The following is a 20,085-nucleotide window of genomic DNA, read 5'->3' on the forward strand; positions in this document are numbered from 1 at the left end:
TAACATTGTGTGTGTGCACATGCCCATAGACAGTCACGATGAGGAAGCAGACCGGTGAAGCCTGCCGCATGAGCACGAAGGCGCCCAACAGAAGCGAATGTGTGAAGCCACGTGCAACTGTTTCTATCCAGGCTTTTCTTTGTTCGTGTTGAATAATCGGCATCTACCAATTCACCCACTCTCTGTCTCTGTGTCTTGTGCTCTGTTACATACACATATAAAATCATCCAAATCCACACCCATCTATTATTATGTAAGTTTATAAACTGGAAACTATAAATATATACAGTGAGGGAAAAAATTATTTGATCCCCTGCTGATTTTGTACGTTTGCCCACTGACAAAGAAATGATCAGTCTATAATTTTAATGGTAGGTTTATTTGAACAGTGAGAGAAAGAATAACAACAAAGAAATCCAGAAAAACGTATGTCAAAAATGTTTTATAATTCTAATTCTCAATTCCCATTCTCATTCTGCCACTCACTGTTCAAATAAACCAGGCATTAAAAGGATTTGTTTACGCAACTTTATTCGTGCACACCAACTTTACGTATATTACACATCCAGATATACATACACTACCGATCCAAAGCTCAGTGGGGTTTAAGTCTGGAGACTGTGCTGGCCATTCTGTGATTTGAACTTAGGATGAAGCCCTGTCTGACTAGATGTACACCAGAGGGAATTGCATGGAGTTGCAAAATTCTGTCATAGCCTTTCTGGTTTATGGTGCCACTCAAGTCGCCGAATCTGGATCAAGCAATAGAGCCCCAGACCATCATGCTTCCTGTTCCAAGTTTGACAGTTGGTGTCACACACTGAGAAACATCCTCTCGCCTATGCAGTGGCAATAACACTGCATGATGACCCAGTCATTTCTATTTATATATATATATATATTCTTCCAGTCTTCAGTAGTCCACTGGCGGTGCTTGGCCCAGGCAAGGCACCTGTCAAACCTGGAGCTCGAAGTCTTCACAGTAGGAACTTATTTACTTCAACCAGTGTTAGGCTGTGCTTGAAGCTGTTGTCCTATCACGCAAGCAGTTTACTCTCAGAAACTTGTCTTCTGATTCTGTTGTGGCTTTGAATCTGTCAGACCTCTTATCCGTTTCCTTCAGTTTTTTCAAAAAGCCTTTTGATGGAGTAGAAAACTGTACTCACTGACAACTTTGGCTTTCTTTGCAATTCCTCTACATGAAACACTTTTAAGGGTTATAATGGTCTGTCTTCCTTTGTTAATTGCCTTTTTACTGCCATTATGATAGTTAGTGCTGGGACACAAGAAGCCAACAGTTCCAGGCTAGCTTCAAAATGTCAACCCAGTCTGCTCAAAGCAAAAGGGCAGAGGCTTCCATCGGAGCAACAAATCCGCGTGATTGATGACGTTTGAACTTTAGGACATCACACAACCATCTGGTGCAGTTTTGAACAACAAGACGCTTTCCAACAATGCTTAAATACATATGAAACTAGATTAGTCTACGGTCTAATAATCAGGTCTTGAACTAATGAAATACACAAAATAACTGGTGAATGTCAATAACAGGCAGTTATCAAAATACTGTAGACTGTTGTTAGAATTGTCTTTCAGGTTTAATCATAACATCTGATGGTTGATGACTAATTGCATGGAGCTGTGGACAGATATGTTTTTGCTTTGGAAAGCCTGGTTCAAATCCAAATGATTACTTTCTTATAAATATATATATATATTTTTTTTTTTAAACACTGGCAACACAGCATTTGTAATTTCTAGTTGAGGAATCTTTGCTTGTCAGCTTTTAATTTCATAACTTAAACCAAGCATTGGAGCCACCATATTTTAGGAATGTTGAACTCTAGCATTTTAGATGTATGATCACCGCCTGATGAATGACATCCAAAGCTTTGATTGATCACATGCCCTTGGACTGGAGATGTTAAACTCCACCTACTGGCACTGGGGCTTTCATCCATGCCAAGTTGTATTTATTTATTTAGTTTTACAAATGGGCTCCCCATGTATTGCACATAAATGATAGTTAAATAAGTAACTTTGGAAATTAGATACATCTGACATCACTTTAACAGTGTTAAATCCAGTCTCAGTTTGTTTTATGTGAAAACAGACTTGTTGAAATAACCCATATGAAAAAATATATAATTATGTTATTTTGTCTTCCGCAGCCTCAATAATACCAAAGATGCAAATGTTTTTTGGTAACTGTAGATTGCTTTGAAATTTCAGCCCAGTCTGATCCATGCGAAAGCACTGCGGCCTGTCAAGGCTTACATCCGTGTTAACAATACCACGTAACTGATGACGTCCAAAGCGTCTTGTTTATTCATGTACTTTTGCCAAAGCCTTGTTTGATCACACGCTTTTTCGAAAGCCTCCTATAAAATGCAGGCTTATGGTTGTTTGATTCCTGAGACTTTCTTACACCTGGTTCTACTGGACACCTTATTTAGGGTATTTAGTGGAGAAAGGTTTCTAGCATTTTCGAACCAGTGATGGGACAACCGGTTGTGTCGTGGACTTAAGAGTCTCCAATGAAGTGCTGCGAGAACTCAAACTTTTTGAGATCAAACGATATGGTTTATAGTTTTTTTTTATATCATTTTTCATTCAGTGTATCTTATGAGGCTCTTGCCTTTATAATCCCAAACATTCGATCACAGACATCAGAAGGAAACATTAGATTGCATGCAAGGAGAATGGGACCCAAGTCCTTTCGCAATCCTCATGCCTAGCCAAGTCTTGTAGGGTACCAAATAAAAAAGACATCTATATAAACATTAAACATGATATTTATTACTGACCAACAGTTGACCCCACTATGCAGTGATTTCAAAAGCCTTGAGAGTATGAACCGTTTTTTTGGCCGAATTTGACAAAAGCCTTGAATGCTTCAGAAAGCCTTGATTTCCCATCACTAATTATAGCAATATACTACATCCTGCAGTGCCATACTGTCCAAATAACACAGTCCTTTCCAACACTACTTTTATAAAGAACAGAGAGTTTGTAAATAATCAACAATAGTCGGGACAGCTGTAGAAATTGTTAGCATCAACTTTCAAGGCTTAGTTGAATTCCATTACTGCAGAGCAGCTGTTAGTTGTTACCCCATTACTTGTTTCCTGAAAAAAAAATATATATAACTCTGAAACTTACATACATTTTTCAGTTGTTGGTGATCTAAACTTTTTTTTAAACCTCTGGGAGTTTACTGCTTACCTTTACATTTCATTTTATTCCTTGGACTTGCTTGCAAATAAATTTAAATGGAAAAATTTATAAAAAGAAAATTCACTGGTAGATGTACATGCATGCATATTGCAAAACTACATCTAAACACACACACTTGTTCTCACAACATACATCACACTTGTTTGTCTTTCTATATTTTTCTAGACCTGAGACCCAACCAAGATCCAGAAATCCATGTTCTCCATTTTCAAGTTCCGACCCTAAGCTTATTCTCATTCTAACTTTTATGCACAAACTTAACCTAGCCTTGATGCCTAAGCTCAACAAGTAATACCTAAACCCAGAAGTAATTTAAAATGTAAAACTATGCCTAACTGTAACTTTCCCCCTAAACCAACCTCTGATCATGAAAATGGCATTTGGACCCCATTGAGGACCTGCTAACATTACCTTGTGAGGACCAATCTGTATAGAGCACATAAATACCTGGATGAACCAAAATTGTCTACAATTAAACCAAGATAAAACAGAGATTATTGTGTTTGGCAGCAAAAATAAAATAACTAGTATTAGTAAAGAGCTGGGGCCAAATGTATCAATCGTTCGTACGCACTAGTATGTGCCTTAACAGGGCGTGCGAATGAATCCACGCAAAAGTTGCGATTTATCATGACAAGAGAGTTCTTGGAAGTGGGCGTAAATCTAAGAATGGTCAATAACATGCGTAGCTGAGTACGAACAATTCCATGTGGTGAAACAGGGCAATTGCATCGTGAACACAGGAACTCTATGTAGGCCTATGAGACTGAAATCAATAATGAAAGCATTTCGCAAGGATTTCCATGAAATGATGAATTCATTAAATATTGTAATGATATAATTGAGCACCATAAAGGGAGTTGTTAATATTGGCGAATTGATGTAATCTAGTGTAATGTATGATACAACAATAATATGCTTGTGGATCACTATAAAAGACGCTTAATGAACACTGAATACCTAATTGAAGGTGGCAGATTTAGCTGTGTTGGAAGATTTAGCACACGCTGCATTTCGTCGAGAGCAAGTGTTTAGAGACAGGTATGACTTTTTTGCAGAAGGTAGGGAGTGGCTCATTAGCAGATATCGTTTCCCTAAACCCATTTTAGTGGAATTATGCGAGGATCTAAGACCAACTTTACAAAGACAAACAAGGAGAAGGAATGCCATTCCAGTGCACATTCAGGTGCTATCCACCTTGGGTATCTTGGCGACGGGTACTTTTCAGCGTGAGCTTGTTGATTGGTCTGGCATCTCACAACCCTCCATCAGCCAAACGATGCCTGCTGTTTTACACGCAATCATCAGTAAATCCCATCAGTACAGGAAATTCCCATACACAGTTGCACAACAGGTAGAAGTCAAACGACTTTGCGGTCGACGGCTTCCCAAATACAATTGGAGCGGTGGACCTCACCCACGTTGCAATTAAAGCACCATCCCTGAATGAGTTTTCCAATCAATTAACGTGCAAATCATATCGGATGCGCAAAAGATGCTGTACGCATCATGCCTGATGCGTACTCCATAACATGGCCTATTGCATACTCCATAACATGGCCTGATGCATACTCCATAACATGGCCTGTTGGGTACTCCATAACATGGCATGTTGGGTACTCCATAACATGGTCTGATGGGTACTCCATAACATGGCCTGTTGCGTACTCCATAACATGGCCTGATGCATACTCCATAACATGGCCTGATGCATACTCCATAACATGGCCTGTTGGGTACTCCATAACATGGCCTGTTGGGTACTCCATAACATGGCCTGTTGGGTACTCCATAACATGGCCTGTTGGGTACTCCATAACATGGCCTGTTGGGTACTCCATAACATGGCATGTTGGGTACTCCATAACATGGCATGTTGGATACTCCATAACATGGCATGTTGGGTACTCCATAAATGGCATGTTGGGTACTCCATAATATGGCCTGTTGCGTACTCCATAACATGGGCATCAAGCATGGCATTCCACTTGTTCAGGAAGACCAACCTGACGAACCGATGACAGACGCACCACCTCTACAACCTCCAAAGGAGGATGGAGATTATTCAACGTTTTCAAGTTAGTATTCTGTTAGTATTGTAATTTCCTGATATGTCAAATAAAGTGGTGACCACAAGATTGACAACACTGTTGAAAATCAAATTATTAATCTACACTGAACAAAATTATAAACCAACACTTTTGCTTTGGTTCCCATTTATCATGAGCTGAACTCAAATATCTAAGACTTTCTCTATGTACACAAATCTGTCTAAATCTGTGTTAGTGAGAACTTCTCCTTTCCTGAGATAATCCATCCACCCCACAGGTGTGGCATATCAAGATGCTGATCAGACAGCATGATTATTGCAAGTTGCAATAATAAAAGGCCACTCTAAACCACCACGTAAGAACAATTTCTACACATGCTTGATAAATGAGACCACTGGATTCTCTGGCCCTAAAAACCAGGGTGTTCTGACTCAGACCTCACATTTAACAGTCATATCAAAGTAGTCACTAAAACAGCATTCTATCATCTTAAAAATATAGCCAGAATCAGGGGTTTGGTGTCCCAAAAAGACCAAGAGAAGCTTATCCATGCGTTTATCTCTAGTAGGGTTGACTACTGTAATGGCCTCTTAACTGGACTCCCCAAAAAGACAGTAAAAAAGCTGCAGCTCATTCAGAACGCTGCTGATAGAATGTTAACCAGGACCAAGAGTACAGAGCACATCACGCTGGCTCTTAAATGTTTGCACTGGCCCCGAATACATTTCTGATATGTTTGAAGAATATAAACCGAGCAGGGCTCTTAGATCCATGAACACAGGTCAGCTAGTAGAGCCCAGAGACCAAACTAAACATGGTCAAGCTGTGTTTAGCACTTATGCTGCACACAGCTGGAATAAACTACCAGAAGATCTTAGACATGCCCAAACATACATTTTTAAATCCAGGTTAAAAACACTTCTCTTTTCATGTGCCTGACTAAGCACTAAAACTTAACCACACTGTTTAGCCTTACAGCTTTTATAGCTTCCTATGTTTTTATCCTGTTTTTATTCTATTTCTATTTTCTTATTCTGTTTTCTTATTATTCTGTTTTTTGATGTTTTTATTTTAGTATTTGTTTTTATGTTCTTGTATTTTTATATATTTTTTTTTTCTCTGTGAAGCACATTGCATTGCATCTATGTATGAATTTTGCTATATAAATGAACTTTCTTGCTTGCTTATATACGTGATTCAAACTGTTTGGGAATGGGGCATTGAGGAAAGTTTGTTTTTGTTCAGTTGGATCAATCTTCAACTAATCAAACCAACAATGGAGATGACGTAGTACCAATGCTCCCTATAATTTACAACAACAGTCAGTACTGTACATTGAGCAACAGCAATCAAACATGCAGACCATTAAGTAGCTGATTAGCCTGTCTGAAAACTATTATTACCATCTTTGTGTACAGAAATGTGCGCATCAAAGGCACCTTAGCGAGTAATATATATATTTTTTTAAAGAAACAGCAAATTATTGTTTTGACTATTAGTATTACATTATATATTGCTGAAAGTTCCTGAAAATGTTATGTAGTTAGTTAGTACTCGTCATCACCTAGCGCACACCCATTAGTCATGAAAGTGCGCTGATTGTTCTGGATAAACGATGTCCGCTCCAAACTTAAGCCGATTTATCCCAACCAGACTGATGTCCGTGTTACATTTGAATGTAAGCTCTGGCAGATATGCAATGCTAGTTTTTAGTTGGCAGACCGAGTAATTCAATCCTATTTTGTGTTTCCTCTTCTTTTTTCTTTCTGGGAAGGCTGCGATGAGCTGTTTATATACATCTATATATATTTTAAAACATGTCTCGATATACAGTATCTCAATGCTTTTTATTAATACCTTTAGCAAGTTTACCCTAGGAATTGGAATTGTAACCAACAAACCAATTGTAAACAGTATTTAATTGTCTAACCACATGTATTAATCTGCCACATTGCAAAGATACCCATTTTAGACATTGGATGAGACTTATTAGCCTGCTTGAAAACCAAGTCTGGAATTAAATCAAGTTTTTTCTATAAGAAGGATGGTGTATTGCAGGTATCCAAATAAGGGCTACAGCCATTTTATCATTTCCACCCCAATATTACCTCATAGCCAATAAAATGATAACTCTTTACCTTCCCTTACTCTCATAAGGACACTGTTCATTTTAACAAATATATAGCGTGCCTCCAAAGGATTGGCTGAATGTGCTAGTCTCTATGCCCCAGTTCATTCTTTCCTCCATAACATTCTAAGGCCTGTTTCCTTTATTATATCATGATTATATTTATTTACATGTACTGCACTGTGTTGTGGGGTTTCAATGATGCAGCATCCATGTTGAATCCAATTAGCATTACATTATTTTTGAGCCTGTACAATTTTACACAATGAAATGGATAGGTGTGCCTGATTATATGATATACTGTACATTGAGACTTAACATGTAAAAGACAAAAAAAGCGTCCAAGTGAAGTGATTTGTTCATCAGAATTTAATGCTTGTGTTTAAAAAAAATTAAAAGCAGAACATGAATTGCATCATTCCACATTAGTGGGTTTATTGAATTCTGAAATTCCCCCTCAGAGTTAGAAAAAACGTGACAATAGAGAGGATTTTGAGGAAGTGGGCAAAGGAAGCAGGGCTGGTTTGGGATTCATACACAGACAGGGGACTGTTTAACGCTCATGTTGTGTTCCTGCTGAATTAGACCTAAGTTTTCTCTTGTACTTCATTTAATCTGATTGTCATAAGGTTCCATGCCTTTGTCCACACAGGGCATCTGAACACACAAAATACATTTGGATGATTTTCATAACATTTTGGGTGTTTTATTTAACTTTACACCTGTGGTGTTCCCAGTCTAAAATGACGGTCATTAGAAATGAATGGGTGATTCAACAATTAATGTATACAATTTAGTTCAGACACATGCCCATTCAGTAGATAGACACACTTCCTCTCCCAGATCCCCACATCCATGTGTTTGAGCACACACACACTTCACTCCTCATCTTGGCTTCCATGGCAACTCCGCGGGAACCTTTAACCATTAGAATCTTTCACCCACAGCAACGACACCTGCTTTTACCAGTACACACACTCTTGTGTCCTACTGCCTGAAGAAAAAGAAGAACGTGTTCCTGATAACGACTTCACAGGGATGCCGCTGTGACTACCAGGAAGGACGAGAAACCCAACGCTGTCCTGGATTACAACAGGAACAAATGGGGATTGACAACATAAGCTATGATACATTTTATCTTTCATGGCTCATGTACTTTTTTATTCTATTACCAGATTGTTTTGTCTGCACCATACACATAAGACGTGTTGTTTGGTGAAATGATCATTGAATTTATGAACCCTGTAGAGTCAATTCTATTCATTTGAATGTGTAAATATGTTTTATAAATTAAAACAATGCTTTGATGCAATTTTTCACGTTACTATGCAAGACATGAAGTATCACGTGTATGTACTCATTATCTTAATTACTGATTTAATTTTGGCGACAATACCTTCCTCGAACACCATCCTCTGCTGGATTGGTGAGAGATATACAAGGTCCAGAAGCAAGTTCTACATCTGCCAGAGACAGAAGAGACAAAAGGAAGAGGTGCAGTCTGTTTGCAACAAGCATCATGTGCCATAAATGCAGTGCATGTATTTGCAAGGCACATGAAATAACCACGACGTACTGTCCTACATGAGAACAAACAAAATGTAACCACCATCGATTGACAGATTGTGAACAATTTAATGCTGATATTGTTCCCAATGCTGTTATTGTTACTGTTGTTCTTTAATGTGTTCAGATATTGATTTTGTAATACGGTAAAGTTAAATGTGTTTTTTTGGGCCTATGTCATTTCTTTGCTGATGAAAAGATCTAACACAACATTAGGTGATAGTATATGTATTGTTACAGACTTATAATCAGCTGCAATGGGGCTGTGTGGGCTTTATGTAATGCCCCTGAAAGACCACAGGGGTGCAGCACAGATTTATCTAAGTACTATTTAAACAGGCTTTGACGTTAACATCCAATTGATCGATGAGTAACAAGCTACAAGTATGACATTTGTTTTGTTTCAAGGTTCATTTGGGTTCATTATGTTCAAGCATTAATAAAGACACTGGCACACAGCACTCTAAAAAGTCAGTTACTCTCCCTTTGATCCTCTATTCCCTATCTTTGCATTTTCTGTTTAATGCTGCATATCCTGGAGGTAATCCTATTGAAGTTATTAATCTACACAACAGGGACTGTTCGGGAGGCAATATTTAAACACAATGCAGGGGGTAGACAAAGTAACAGAAACATCACATGAAGGATCTGCTGTAATAAGGAGTAGGGCCACCCTTTGCCTTGAGAAGAACTCCAGTCCTCCTTGGAATGCTGTCGTATTCCTGCCAATCCTGAACTGTGTTTAGTGGGATACTGAACCTTTCTTCCAGAAGAAAAGCCTCCAGTTCTTTGAGGAATGATGGTGCAAATCTTGAATGAGGTTAAATTATGTTGAGACCTGGTGATTGAGGAGGTCATGGAAGGTGTTCCACAGTAAGCAGTGAGTTCATTTAAACCCTCAATTTGTTGAGCAGTGTGTGAGGGGCGATAATGTTGCAAAATAGGGTGCACATTGTCCTGTAAAATGGCTTCATATTACTTGGCCATTATACAAGCGCGGAACAATCATCAGACTCAATGACTCGCATGAGATGGCTGCCAATATCATTACAGATCCCCCACCTTATTTAACAGTTGGCAGCAGAAATTGGGCTGAAAGCATCCTTTGGCATAAAAATCCATCCAGATGTAAGAAATAGTGTAAAAGATGACTCATCAGACCATATGACCTTTTCTTCCATTGCGTCTTGTGTGTTGGCCTTGGATAGAAGCAGTTTCCCAATAACAGCCGTGCAATATATTCCTGCTTTGTGAAGCTCATAATATACAGATTGTGTTGAGACTAGGTCAGAGGGGTACTGATTCAATTCTGTGGTCCTTTTTCACTAGCTTTGCTTTTAGGACATTGACCAACTATTCTGTTAAGTGTCCATCTATCCCTGACATTAATTTTCAAACTGTTTCACTGGCTTCATCCCTAATAGAAAGATATTCTCTCTCAGGCACCCCAATAGGTGGACATACTCCTTGTCCAGAAAGTGAGATTCTGTTTCCAATTCTACTAACATTCTTTGTGGCTGCCTGGAATGATATAATACTGACACTGTGTTTAATATATTCTAAAGATTAGGATGACCCTGTGCTGTGGTTGGTTTCAAAGACAGCATTGCTTTTAATTATCAAAGGGCAGGTATACTAACGGTTAAAAAATCATATCAGTAACCAAAAATGTTGTTAGGTAAAGGTGAAGAAGTATGTCCTTGAGCAAGACTTATGATACATTAAATGACATGAAGGGAGTATTTCAGCATAAACCAGGTCGTGTAAGAATCTAATGTGAACAAAAGAGTAACATGAAAACTGCTTGGCAGTAGGGTTGGACATCTTCTCGATTTCAAATGTGTCTTTTATGAAAATATTAAGATTCACTGAGAGATCAGACAATAGATCCTTTTGTTTATTCGGTCCTAAGTTTAGAAGCAAAAAAAATTCGGTCCACTTCCTTGTCTGATACGCACACTTCCAAGGTAGGTAATTTTGGGGCTTCTCCATGTTTCATCAAAATAAACTGAGTGCCGTCTGAATAGCAATGAACATTTACATTGTGACTGCGGATGACATCACCAAGAGGCAGCCTATATAGTGAAAACAACAGTGGACCCAGGACCGAGCCCTGAGGAACACCAAAACTTACATTTGATTGTTCAGACAGGCACATACGAACAATAATTATCATTATTGTAAGGCAGTCTGGAACCTCTTCATTTGAACCTACAGTAATTGGGGTCACAGTTGTTGAAAACATATGTAACAGAAACTGTCCACATCACTGATGTAATATCCTAACAATAAAACCATCCCTAACCATGGTCTACAATAGTTTTACTGGGGCCATTGTGTACTGTTGATTTGAGCCTCAAAGCATGAACATCATGCTCTTTTCATCGACCTTCGAAAGTCTTTTGACACTTAATAACCACAAAAATAAAACGGACCATTGGCTGGATGTTATCATTTGTTGGAGTTTCTTCCATTCTTCTCTGCAGATCCTCTCAAACTCTTTCAGGTTGTGTAGAGGGTAGCATTACTTTGATAATGTTCATCATGATCTGCAAATTAATTGCATTTATATACACCAATAAAATGTTATTCCATTTATTGATTAGAAGCCTGCTAAAATAATCCATAATCCAATGTAATAAATAGAATGTGTTAGAATAGACTGCAATTACTGTACCTTAGAATGTGATACCAACAGATGCCAGAATGAGGACATGACCTTGGTAAGCAGGCTCTGTTCATAGATGTGATTGTGGCCTCAAACTATCTAATCTAGGGGCACAGCCACATGTGGTTCCAAGGTGAAGTTGTTTCTGCATCTCTTTTCCTTACATTTTATCCCAAACAGAGACACATATTGTATCGGAAGTAAGGAGCTCCGTTAACTTTGACCTAGCACTACGGTTGCTGTGACAGCGTAAAACATTTTCATCTTTGTGTGAAGACCTGTTTTCCCTGTATGTACATAAACAGAAGTCTTCTTATTCTGGGATCTGACCAGGATGGTAAGTATGGGTGAACAGCAAAAATCTGAATTTAGAACAACCAATGGCACTTGTGACATGTTCCAGCATGTATAATAAATTGAAATAATCAACTGCCATCTGTGTGTGAGAGTTTTTTGTTTCATGGTAGAGCATAAAAACTGTGCAAATGATTTAGGCATAATTTAAATGTGTGTTTAGCGAATCCCTGCCAACAGCTACCTAGGCATTTGGATGCAAGTCATCTGTCTTTTAAAATGCTTACTATTGGAGAAAGTTTAATAGGAGAATCAACATTTATACAGTTCCTGGACTTACTGCAAATAAATCTGGTGTCTTTCTTTAGGGTGTTTTTACTTTTGTAGAATAAAATTGTAAAATATATCTTGAATTTTGTAAAATGTATGTATTCAGAAACCCCTTGAAATTGACATTAGCTTCAACATGGCTCAAAAAGAAGGTAACATTAAATGAATGAATGAATATCATTCAGGATGTTACCATAAAGAGATAACATTGGTCCAGCCCAAATTATGAGCAGTTAGACTATAAACTAGCATCAATCCTTTGTGTATTGATTTATTGTTTATAACACATTGTTATTCCAAGTGGCAGGTACTGTTTGTCACCACTGTGACATCTGTGACTTGGATGCTAAAGATTTCTGTATGTTTATGTATGGTTCTACTGCCAAGGAGACAGTGAATGAGATAGATTTATGCTCAAACATGGCGAAAGGACCATGTGAAAACCAGTAAACCTTAAGCACTTGTTTGTAACAGTATCGACAGAGCCTTTGTTGCTGCTCTTGAGAAGCCTCACTCACCTGGGATATACTGCCCTCCAGTGCCTTCAATTAAACGTTAGGGTTTTCTGATGATTTGAGTGTAAGATCTTCTAAGGCTTTTTACCATAACAAGCAAGGCTACGGCACAATAATTCTACATAGTTTAGTTTTTTAAGAAGAAATTTCATAAGCAGATAATGTATTAGCACATTGAGGTAACCAGCTACATAACAGCAACTTTGTATTCATTTAGAACATTTTAGAAATCACACTAGATTTGATCTCAACAACTAATTACGGCACATCAGAAAGGCAAATTAAGCAAAGACATTAAGTATTACTAAACTAAATGAGAAATATTGATGTCCCTCATGATGTGAGGCCCCAACGGACTTAAATAACAATCTTTCGTCAAACAAACTTTGAATAAAAAGTTTTATTAATTTTATATTATTATAAAAACTAGTAACACCAAAAAATATGATTGCATTGTTTTTTTAGAGTCTGTCGCATTCCCAGTCTGGATCATCAGAAGGATGGGGCGCATCAATAAAGAACACCTCCTTGTTGGCTGGTGGAGGTGGAGTGCAGGGGGGACTCTCTACCCCCGAATCCGGGCTTGCGGCTGCCTTAGGCGTCATGAGGGGATACGGATTTCCAGGGGCATACTTCATCTCCTTTTGGTGATACAAAGGCGCTTTGAGATGGTGTCTTCCGGAGCCCAGACGAGCCTCACCTTTTGGCTTAAAATGCTTGAGTTTGATGGTGTCCTTGGCATCGCCGGCGCAGGGCAGCAAAATGGCGATGTCCTTTCGGAATTTGGAGCTGAGGCCAAAGTAGATGAGTGGATTGTAGAAGCTAGCTGACTTGGCGAAGAGTCGGGTAAAGATGCTGGTGAGACTGGGCACATGGAAGCCCCATGCTGACCATATTGATACTACTGCGTATGGTGACCAAGCCAGGATGAAGGCTGTGCAGATTACGATGGATACCTGAAAAAAAGAAATGTATGTTGACTGTTCATTTCAACTCATCATTTTAATCATGCTCCAGCAATGATGTGCCTCTTTTTTAATTCTCTATTTTAATGTGCATATTCTTTATGTTGTTAAAACAAGACAATAGTCTTGTTTATAGTTTTTTAATTTTAGTTTCAGTTTTGCTTACTATAATAACTTGTAACAATAAGTTTTAAATAAAATACAATTTACAACTCTGCCAGACATAATAAAATGCATACTATTTTTACATTTATGGTCAAACAAGTGTTTACAGACCTTAATTGGTTCATTCTAACATTAGATTTGTGTGGCTCTTGTGCCATCTATCCCACAGCTTTTTTTAAATGCCTTTTGGTGGCTGACAAGGACTCTGGAATTACACCATTCTTTAATGCACTTCAGAAAAGATATCATTAACACATGACATCACTGTGCCAGAAGGAGGGTTGTCTGTTAAATGGGTAATGTCAAATATCCCACAATTTTGACAAGGGGTTTTGAAATGATTTCACCGAAAAAAGGTCTGTATATCATTCCCCTTTGAGAAAACCATTTACAGATGATCTAGTAAAAGAACGCAACCACGATTTGACAATTGTGTGGTGATTTTTCCTTATTGAATGGTGTATTCTACCCTGTTCAATAACGTCTGTATATTTCTATGAAAGCATATTATATTTGGTGCCCCTAGCTATGGATTCCTGAACTAACAGTGTAATAACCAGTTATTGACTAAGGGCACATGTCACGAATCCCTCCGGCGCAGGTGATCCCCCGTTGCACCGTCTCCGGAGGTCTACGTCACCAGCCTTCTAGGCACCACTGTTCTGGCTAATCACATTCACCCCGGACTGTCCCCATATTGTCGCCCACACTGGTTTCCCATTCTCATTGATTTTCATGCCTATATACAGTGGGGAAAACAAGTATTTGATACACTGCCGATTTTGCAGGTTTTGCTACTTACAAAGCATCTGTAATACTTATCATAAGTACACTTCAACTGTGAGAGACGGAATCTAAAACATCCAGAAAATCACATTGTATGATTTTTTTATAATTCATTTTCATTTTATTGCATGACATAAGTATTTGATCACCTACCAACCAGTAAGAATTCCGGCTCTCACAGACCTGTTAGTTTTTCTTTAAGAAGCCCTCCTGTTCTCCACTCATTACGTGTATTAACTGCACCTGTTTGAACTCATTACCTGTATAAAAGACACTTGTCCACACACTCAATCAAACAGACTCCAACCTCTCCACAATGGCCAAGACCAGAGAGCTGTGTAAGGACATAGGGATAAAATTGTAGACCTGCACAAGGCTGGGGTGGGCTACAGGACAATAGGCAAGCAGCTTGGTGAGAAGGCAACAACTGTTGGCGCAATTTTTTGAAAATGGAAGAAGTTCAAGATGATGGTCAATTTCCCTCGGTCTGGGGCTCCATGCAAGATCTCACCTCGTGGGGCATCAATGATCATGAGGAAGGTGAGGGATCAGCCCAGAACAACACAGCAGGACCTGGTCAATGACCTGAAGAGAGCTGGGACCACAGTCTCAAAGAAAACCATTAGTAAGACACTACGCCGTCATGGATTAAAATCCTGCAGCGCACGCAAGGTCCCCCTGCTCAAGCCAGTGCATGTCCAGGCCCGTCTGAAGTTTGCCAATGACCATCTGGATGATCCAGAGGAGGAATGGGAGAAAGACATGTGGTCTAAACTCCGTGTTTGGAGGAAGAAGAAGGATGAGTACAACTCCAAGAACACCATCCCAACTGTGAAGCATGGAGGTGGAAACATCAATCTTTGGGCATGCTTTTCTGCAAAGGGGACAGGACAACTGCACCGTATTGAGGGGAGGATGGATGGGGCCATGCATCGCGAGATCTTGTCAAACAACCTCCTTCCCTCAGTAAGAGCATTGAAGATGGGTCGTGGCTGGGTCTTCCAACATAACAACAACCCGAAACACACAGCCAGGGCAACTAAGGAGTGGCTCCGTAAGAAGCATCTCAAGGTCCTGGAGTGGCCTAGCCAGTCTCCAGACCTGAACCAAATAGAAAATCTTTGGAGGGAGCTGAAAGTCCGTATTGCCCAGCGACAGCCCCGAAACCTGAAGGATCTGGAGAAGGTCTGTATGGAGGAGTGGGCCAAAATCCCTGCTGCAGTATGTGCAAACCTGGAAACGTATGATCTCATTAATTGCAAATAAAGGTTTCTGTAACAAATATTAAGTTCTGTTTTTCTGATGTATCAAATACTTATGTCATGCAATAAAATGCAAATTAATTACTTAAAAATCATACAATGTGATTTTCTGGATTTTTGTTTTAGATTGCGCCACTCACAGTTGAATGATAAAAACAGACCTCTACATGCTTTGTAAGTGGGAAAACCTGCAAAATCGGCAGTGTATCAAATACTTGATCTCCCCATGTACATGGCCCTGTTTCCCCAGTGCCGTGGTGGTTATTATTTCCATGTCACCGTGCAGAGTACGACTATTCTATGCGTGTGTGTATTGTATCGTTCCAGCTTCGTGCTTTGAGTTGGGTTATAGAAACCCTTACCACATTTTCTGCGTCTGTCTCCACTCCCTACAACACTGTGACAGCACAATTATTTCACCACACAGTGCCATTGGTTAATCCAAAGCATGGTTAATTAAATAGGTATAGACATACTGGACGTATACAAATGTTGTATTCTTTATTTAACCATGTGGCTTTGATATCACATCAAGTTTCAGTTGAACTGGACTCACAATGGTGACGTCCCTCTCAATCTTCCTCTGCCGGTCGGTGAGATCCCCCTCAGCGGCCATGGCGTTCCCTCTCTTCACCGTGTTAATGATGGACACGTAGGAGAAGAGCATAACCAGCACGGGGACAAAGAAGCAGCAGATCAGGCAGGATATGATGTAGGACTTGTGGACAGTAGAGTAATTAGCTTTAGCCCAGTCAATTTCACAAGTTCCGTATCCACGATCTATAAGGAGTAAGAGATTGAGACACATTGTGAGGTATGAGAATCAAAGTACAAACCCGATTCCAAAAAAGCTGGGACACTGTACAATTGTGAATAAAAACAGAATGCAATGATGTGGAAGTTTAAATTTTCTATATTTCATTCAGAATACAACATAGATGACATATCAAATGTTTAAACTGAGAAAATGTATCACTTTAAGGGGAAAATAAGTTGATTTTAAATTTCATGGCATCAACACATCTCAAAAAAGTTGGGACAAGGCCATGTTTACCTCTTCTTTTTATAACAGACTGCAAACGTCTGGGGACAAGTTGCTCCAGTTTATGAATAGGAATGTTGTCCCATTCTTGTCTAATACAGGATTCTAGTTGCTCAATTGTCTTAGGTCTTCTTTGTGGCACCTTCCACTTTATGATGCGCCAAATGTTTTCTATGGGTGAAAGATCTGGACTGCAGGCTGGCCATTTCAGTACCCGGATCCTTCTTCTATGCAGCCATGACATTGTAATTGATGCAGTATGTGGTCTGGCATTGTCATGTTGGAAAATGCAAGGTCTTCCCTGAAAGAGACGACGTCTGGATGGGAGCATATGTTGTTCTAGAACTTGGATATAACGGTCAGTATTGATGGTGCCTTTCCAGATGTGTAGGCTGCCCATGCCACACACACTCATGCAACCCCATACCATCAGAGATGCAGGCTTCTGAACTGAGCGCTGATAACAACTTGAGTTGTCCTTGTCCTCTTTAGTCCGGATGACATGGCTTCCCAGTTTCCTAAAATGAACTTCAAATTTTGATTTGTCTGACCACAGAACACTTTTCCACTTTGCCAAAGTCCATTTTAAATTATCCTTGGCCCAGAGAAAACGCCTGCGCTTCTGGATCCTGTTTAGATACGGCTTCTTTTTTGACCTATAGAGTTTTAGCCGGCAACGGTGATTGGCACGGTGGATTGTGTTCACCGACAATGTTTTCTGGAAGTATTCTTGAGCCCATGTTGTGATTTCTATTACAGTATCATTCCTGTATATGATGCAGTGCCGTCTGAGGGCCCGAAGATCACGGGCATCCAGTATGGTTTTTCGGCCTTGACCCTTAGGCACAGAGATTGTTCCAGATTCTTTGAATCTTTGTATGATATTATGCACTGTAGATGATGATATCTTCAAACTCTTTGCAATTTTTCTCTGAGAAACTCTTTTCTGATATTGCTCCACTATTTTTCGCCGCTGCATTGGGGGAATTGGTGATCCTCTGCCCATCTTGACTTCTGAGAGACACTGCCACTCTGAGAGACTCTTTTTATACCCAATCATGTTGCCAATTGACATAATAAGTTACAAATTGGTCCTCCAGCTGTTCCTTATCTGTACATTTAACTTTTCCGGCCCCTTATTGCTACCTGTCCCAATTTATTTGGAATGTGTAGCTCTCATGAAATCCAAAATGAGCCAATATTTGGCATGACACTACGAAATGTCTCACTTTCAACCTTCGATATATTATCTATATTCTATTGTGAATTAAATATAAGTTTATGAGATTTGTAAATTATTCCATTCCTTTTTTTACTCACAATTTGTACAGTGTCCCAATTCTTTTTGAATTGGGTTTGTATATACATGTTAAAAAATAAATCTGTTTAAGATTATTTCAATTTAAAGGAGAATTTCCTCCACATTTAGCTAAGACAAAAATCACAGTAAGCGCTTACAGTAACTTGTTGTAAAATACATATTTTCTGTCCTCATTTTGTTAATGTTGAAGGCTAGAATGCTACACAAAGTCAGCAAAGGTAACTACTTGATTACCATTCATTGTTTCTTTTTACCTGTGTAACTTCCCCAGCCCAGCAGGGGTGCTCCTGCCCAGAATATAGACCCCGTCCAGATTAAAATTAGGCACATGACTATGGTTACATTGGTTATGTAGTGAGCTGGAGGAAGGAAAAGAAAGTAAAAAATGTCACATTGGGCCGGTTTTGTAAGCTGCCGGATTTGTTTGGTAGAATGAATACACCTGATTGCTGCAAACATTACTTCAAATAATATTTTGTCATCTGGCAGGTAAAATCATCAGAAAATATTTTCAGCCTTTTTAGCAGACCAAGACAGATTTATCAATTTGACATTCATACCATTCAATATAAATTATGTATTTTCATATCAACCACAATAAACAATTTACCTGATACCAGACACCAACAATTTCCTTGACACCCAACACCCAACCCCTCATTTTCTTAATGGGGTACTGATTACCTGAACCAAATCTAATCTTACGAGGAAAAGTATAAAAACCACTGCTATGGTCCTCACTATCCTCTTGCAATAGGACCAGCTGAATGGCAAAAACAGTGCAAGTAGTACCTCAAAGGTAAATTACTATTCAGCATGACAAAAGAGTTGAAAAGAAAAGCTTTGAGAGAGGAAAAGAAGGGTTCGATTCTGGGTTTACGGGCAGAGGGATACAGTTAGTGTCAGGTTGCTTCCATCCTGGAAATTTCAAAGATGGCGGTTCATAAGAACAAGGTCATGCAACAGACATTGGTGACAACAAAGTTACAGACTGGCAGAGGGCAAAAATGACTGACCGAGATGACGTCAACTCATACGAATGTCACTCAACAACCGTAGGATGACATCAAGTGACCTACAAAAATAATGACAAACAGCAGCTGGGGTGAAGTGCTCGGCAAGGACGGTTTGAAACAGGCTCCTAGGGGCAGGGCTGAAGTCGTGCAAAGCTAGAAAAAAGAAAATAAGAGCCAGGCTGAAGTTTGCAAAAGACCATAAGAATTTGACCGTAGAGGAATGGAGAAAGGTAATCTTCTCTGACGAGTCAAATTTTCAGCTTTGCCCAACACCTGGTTGTCTAATGGTTAGATGGAGACCTGGAGAGGCCTACAAGCCACAGTCTCTTGCACACACTGTGACATTTGTATCAGTGATGATCTGGGGATGCTTCAGCAAGGCTGGAATCGGGCAGATTTGTCTGTGTGAAGGACTCCTGAATCAAGCCAAGTACAAGGTTATCCTGGAAGAACACCTGCTTCCTTCTGCTCTGACAATGTCCCCCAACTCTGAGAATTGGTTATTCCAGCCACACAGCCAGGTCAATCAAGGTGTGGATGGAGGACCACCAGAACAAGACCCTGTCATGGCCAGCCCAATCTCCAGAGCTGAACCCAATTGAAAACTTCTGGAATTTGATCAAGAGGAAGATGAATGGTCACAAGTCATCAAACAAATCAGAGCTACTTGAATTTTTGTGCCAGGAGTGGCATAAAGTCACCCAACAGCAATGTGACAGACTGGTGGAGAGCATGCCAA

At 39.4% G+C, this 20,085-nt stretch overlaps 1 protein-coding gene across 3 annotated transcripts in view; it reads right to left on the reverse strand.

Moving 5' to 3' along the window:
• Positions 1–13,170: 13,170 nt before the first annotated feature.
• The window catches only part of opn6a (opsin 6, group member a), a 28,057-nt gene continuing 21,142 nt past the window's right edge, over positions 13,171–20,085 (reverse strand). For 2 of the 3 annotated variants that reach the window (XM_010905862.3, XM_010905861.3), the window contains 3 exons: positions 18,585–18,689; positions 16,524–16,747; positions 13,171–13,745 (listed from right to left, as the gene is read on the reverse strand). In XM_010905862.3, the coding sequence (XP_010904164.1) occupies positions 13,251–13,745; positions 16,524–16,747; positions 18,585–18,689 (824 nt within the window). In that variant the 3' untranslated portion in view covers positions 13,171–13,250. The remainder of the gene's footprint in view (positions 13,746–16,523; positions 16,748–18,584; positions 18,690–20,085) is intronic. The other variant, XM_010905865.4, reaches the window with a different exon arrangement.

This window comes from Esox lucius, chromosome 9 (genome assembly GCF_011004845.1).
Source record: "Esox lucius isolate fEsoLuc1 chromosome 9, fEsoLuc1.pri, whole genome shotgun sequence".
NCBI classification, from domain to species: Eukaryota; Metazoa; Chordata; class Actinopteri; order Esociformes; family Esocidae; genus Esox; species Esox lucius.